At 36.0% G+C, this 5,018-nt stretch overlaps 1 protein-coding gene across 6 annotated transcripts in view; it reads left to right on the top strand.

Moving 5' to 3' along the window:
• LOC102600251 (tRNA(His) guanylyltransferase 1-like) overlaps nt 1–4,985 on the top strand; it is a 21,058-nt gene extending 16,073 nt beyond the window's left edge. For 5 of the 6 annotated variants that reach the window (XM_015305657.1, XM_015305660.1, XM_015305659.1 and 2 more), the window contains 5 exons: nt 2,033–2,143; nt 3,202–3,458; nt 3,954–4,085; nt 4,178–4,222; nt 4,731–4,985. In XM_015305657.1, the coding sequence (XP_015161143.1) occupies nt 2,033–2,143; nt 3,202–3,458; nt 3,954–4,085; nt 4,178–4,222; nt 4,731–4,962 (777 nt within the window). In that variant the 3' untranslated portion in view covers nt 4,963–4,985. The remainder of the gene's footprint in view (nt 1–2,032; nt 2,144–3,201; nt 3,459–3,953; nt 4,086–4,177; nt 4,223–4,730) is intronic. The other variant, XM_015305661.1, reaches the window with a different exon arrangement.
• Nucleotides 4,986–5,018: the final 33 nt, after the last annotated feature.

A 5,018-nucleotide genomic window follows, 5' to 3' on the forward strand; every position in this document is an offset into this window, starting at 1 on the left:
TTAATGACTCGGGAAGTCATATTGTATAAACATTGATGGTATATCTAGATACCATACTATTCATACATTGATGACCTACTCAATTGTCATACTAATCATGTTTTAGAAGCTCTTTCTCAAAAACTCAGTTTAAAACTTAAGTGTTGTCTAAAAAAAAGCTTCTCAAGATTTATAACTCAAAATAGGGTTTATGTTGAAATATACTGATAATGTGGCATTCAAAATTGGAGCATGTATATTTGAATAACTGAAATATCTGACCTAGCATGTGTAATTCAAGAACTAAAGAAATACATAGCTAGAGTTCTGAAATTCATGCAATAAACTGAGCATTAACATGATAATCTTATTTGGAACATTTAAATTACTAATTCATGATGATCTGTTGAAATCCTAGAAACCCTAGGTCTGTTCATAATCATGGAATCAAGAAATTGACTGAAAACTAGGGACCTAATGGATGAAAGGAACCCACTAGTGAAATCCCACATACCTGGTGACGAATTCCACGGAGAAATCCTTCAATTTCGGGGCTGGAACTGATGGAACCTTGCTGCGTTCTTGAACTAGGGTTCTTGGCCTTTTTCTCCTCTCCTGCTTCTAATTTTCTATGTTTTGATTAATGACTTGACTTAGGTAAGTTCTAGTTATGTTTCTACGCCTAAACTAACTAAAACCTCATGATTTTTAGGGTCTAAACGACGTAGCTTAAGGGTATAACGAAATAGGAAAATACCAAAAGACCCCTGACTTAACTACTGTCGGAGTGATCGACGGACAGGACTGACGGGCCGTCATTCAATTGACGGTCCGTAGAATGGGTCCGTAAGTCAAGCCTGCACGACATGCCTTTACTAAAAGAGCATAACTTTATACTCGGATGCCAGATTTTAGCAAACTCAGCGGCGTTGGAAAGAGGATTCAATTATCTATCATATCATAGGTGATTGGACACATAATTCATTTTGTGCTAAGAGTTATGACCATTCGAAGTTGACCCAATTATCAATTTCCCCCTAATTGGCTGTTGGCCTTCACCAACGATCATACCTACGACAGTGGATTGAATGACAGTCCGTGCTGGTCTGCCATCGTTTGCGACTGAAGGATGAAATCTAAAGTGTGAAACTGAAAGTTGGCTGGCCCATCGATGGAGCTGACTGACGGTCCGTAGGTGGCATCCGTCAGTGGCACATGCAACTTCTGAAAATCTAGAAATTTTTTTCCTTTATCGAATTTGGAGTGTTACAAATGGTAAACTTGGAGCCAAATTTTGGATTGGACTGAAGATTCTAAGTTATAGGTCAAGTCACAAGATATATATCTTTTTCTCTAGTTGTACTTTTTGTTTTGATAACACTGGTGCCTGGGAACAACTTGCGTGCACCTCGACTAATTCCACGGGATACCTGCCACCTCTCACTAGCCAATTAACTCTGCCCACCAAGGCTAGGATCCTAGGACTGATGAGAAGAAATCACTTAGTGTTTTTGTATTTACGGGGATTTGAACCTCAGATCTCATGGTTCTCAATCCACTTCATTGACTAGTAGGCTACAGGTGCTCCATCTGTACTCAAAGAATGTACAAAAGCATTTTCCAATCTTTAAATCTTTTTCCACTTCTGTTGGAATTTGAGTCTGCCTTGTCTAATATGCTTTCAATCAGTCAATTTTCATATATGTGATGTGTTCCTTACAATATCGTTATAGATGAATTATGACCTCCCTAGTTGTGTATATCTTCTTTCCCCTTAGGTTCTCTTCTTGTATCAAAACGGTGCTCTAGAGGAAATTTTTTTTCTACCCTCTTACTTTTTCATCTTGCTTGTTTTTGCTCCAAAGATGAAATTCTTAATGATTGATAGTTGTATTCACCAATTTTTGCAATAATAGCTTGGGCCATGGTAGGATTAACTGCATTTTTATATTTTGGATCTACTTACTTTTGAAGGCATTTAAACAATCATTTTCAAATTTATGGTTGGACTCAAAGAACCCTAGACTTGAGGCTTAATAGTGTTTGATAAAAGCAGGGAAGACAAAAGCAGGAGCAAAATGAATTACTCTTTCAGCAGTTTGGTATCAACTACAAGGACCTTCCGCAGATTTTTCGTCAAGGGTCTTGTGCCATCAAGATAAAGGTAGTTACCTTCATCCCCCTTCTCCTAGAAGAGTATATATTGGTATATGCATGTGATGCATATGCCACTATCCCTTTTTTCGTTTTTTAGATTTGAAAGATAGATAAATATGACATTTGGATATGAAAAACATTGTTTTGAAAACAATTGATGTGTGTGCTTTTCTGTTTTAGAAGATTTGTTTTAGGAATTTTTTTGAAGAATGGTTAAGTATTAAAAAATTGAGGCAGAAGAAATGGTTTTGATAGCTTTTCGAACGAGAGAGAGAAAGAGAGAGGACACTTCTGTTTTTGTCTATCTTTGTTAACAAACTTACCCTAAGGACCGCACACACACTCTCTTTTTGTTCTAAATTCTTCTCTTTCCTTATTGCAAAAAGTAAACCTAGCCCTATAATCTTAGAGAAGTGTTTTTTTTTTTTGGGTAGAATTAGCAGGTTCTTTAACTTGAAATTAAAATGTTAGCGTATTCATACAGTTAAATGGTACACCTAAAAAATGGGTAAGAGTAGTAGTAATTGAACTCCACAGTCTGAGCCTTATTAAGGTCATCCTATTGTTGTGCTTTTTCATGGAGCAGTTATGTGTAACTCTTATATTTTTGATATAAAAATGACATGTGCATTAAAGGACTCTTTTGCGGCAAGTAGACATATTCTTTTCATGTTTAGATTTTACCTCTCAATCACAAAAAGACTGACCCAAGCTCTATGCTTAAACCATGAACTCTCACCCCCACCTATAGGGGTAGGAAGGGAAGAGAATGAGGTATATGCGATGCAGTTTGCTCATCACTATACGTGGGTACTTCATATCATGCATCTTCATGTCCAGGGAAGGAGCCACCTTATACTGAGGGAGTTCGAACCTCCTTCGGCGGAAAATTATCTTATTTATACATGGTTAAAATATTTTTTTTATGTATATATGGTAGATATTGAACCCTCTTCGGCTACTTCGTCTGTCTATTTCTACAAATTTTGAACCCCTTATTGAAAATTTCGGCTCCGCCACTGTTCATGTCCACTTTGACAATTTATATTATCCATTTTAACACAGGTGGACGATATTGTGAAATACCGTGAAGATGGCACTCCTGTTAAAAGACCAAGGAAGAAAGCAATCATAGTTCACTCAGAAAATGTTGCAACAAAAAGGTTCTGGAATAACTACACATGCCTTACCGAGGAACTTGGCTCGCTCGCTGAAGGGATTAACAAGATTAAACCCGAGTATTTGAGATCTTTCCAATTTGAAAGCAGGTTGATGTTATCTACTTGGATTGTAGTCCGGGTAGATGGTTGTCATTTCCACAGGTAATTTATGCCTTTATTTATGTCAATTGGTCTTCTCTTGTATGTGATGCTCTTTAGACTAAATTATTCTTTTTGCTTCAAATCCCACGTTTCATGTCAAAATGATGTGGCATTATTCTTGCTTCTTATTTTCATCAAGCATAAAATTTTGTAGGTAATATGCATTTTCTGGATAATATAATCCATGTTTCAGTGGGAGCTGGTTTTTCTTATATGCCTATATGGATTTCTACCTTCGGATTAAAGAAAAAACTCCAAGCACTTCCCAAGATAATTTTCTATTATGACGTGGAAACAACAGTGAAGTTGTACAAAACATTTCGGATCCATAAAAAATGTCAGACACAAGTGCACGGTTGTAATATATGCATACACATTTATAAAATATATATATGTAATTTCACAAGTATAAAGTCATGTCAAATATTGAGCATGTAATTTGAGAAATCTAGTTTGGACTTGCTGGTTTCATGATCTTGATGGGATCCACTGTAGGTTTTGTGAAGATAATGGCTTTCAGAAGCCAAATGATGAACATGCACTGAAACTTATGAACTCTTGTGCGGTTTCTTTGCTGAAGATGTTTAAGGATATTATCTTTGCATATGGGATGAGTGATGAATACAGGTATTAGTTCATTTAACGTCTTTGATTCACGTTTAACATACCTTTTCCTTTTCCTATTATCTTTTATCTTGAGAGATCAATTTTTCTTTCAGCTTTGTTTTGAAGAAAGATTCTGTATTGTATCAGAGGTGGTCAAGGTAACTCTTTCATCACCATTTTTAAGTTCCTAGGTAAGTGTAGTGTTTAGCTAAAACCACATATTAGGAGGAAACCAATTCAAGGTCAAAAGCAAATTCTTCTTCCTGTTTCTAGAATCCATGATGCATATAGATTATTTTGACACCACTCAGCTGCTGTTGCCAACCTTCAAGAACATAGTGCAATTTGAACAACATGCTAAAAGATCCTGCAAATTCATTTCTTATGCGCAATGCGAGTTTTGTCAGAACGTGTCCTATAAAATGCTTGTTTGTCTGAATGGTGGAATTTCCCTTCTAGAATATTTTGCATTTGTAGTAAATCTGCTACATACAACGATTTCTCAAAGCTTTTTCATTAATTTGGTTGAAGTTTCAGGGTAGAGTCTATTTGGCAACTGTATGAGGGCCGTCCTCAACTAGTTTACATAATGTTTTTATATTGACTTTTTTTGTCGGCTATATTTGATGTGGTTATATTGACTTGCTCTTATGATCATCATTTCAGTGAAATCGTCTCAGCTGTTGTATCTCTTTTCTCTTCCATGTATGTGATGAAGTGGAAAGAGTTTTTTCCTGAGAAAGAGTTTAAAGAACCACCTTATTTTGATGGACGATCTGTTTGCTATCCATCATCTGAGATTCTTCGAGATTACTTGGCTTGGAGACAAGTTGATTGTGAGTACTCCCTATCTTATTTGTTATATAAGAATTTCAAGCAAATTAATCTGGTTATATGAAGAAATTTGGGTTTTATGACCTATTCTTCTTGCTGGCAAGCTAAAGAATGAATTGT

Source organism: Solanum tuberosum, unplaced genomic scaffold (assembly GCF_000226075.1).
Source record: "Solanum tuberosum cultivar DM 1-3 516 R44 unplaced genomic scaffold, SolTub_3.0 scf00928, whole genome shotgun sequence".
In the NCBI taxonomy this organism is placed as follows: domain Eukaryota; kingdom Viridiplantae; phylum Streptophyta; class Magnoliopsida; order Solanales; family Solanaceae; genus Solanum; species Solanum tuberosum.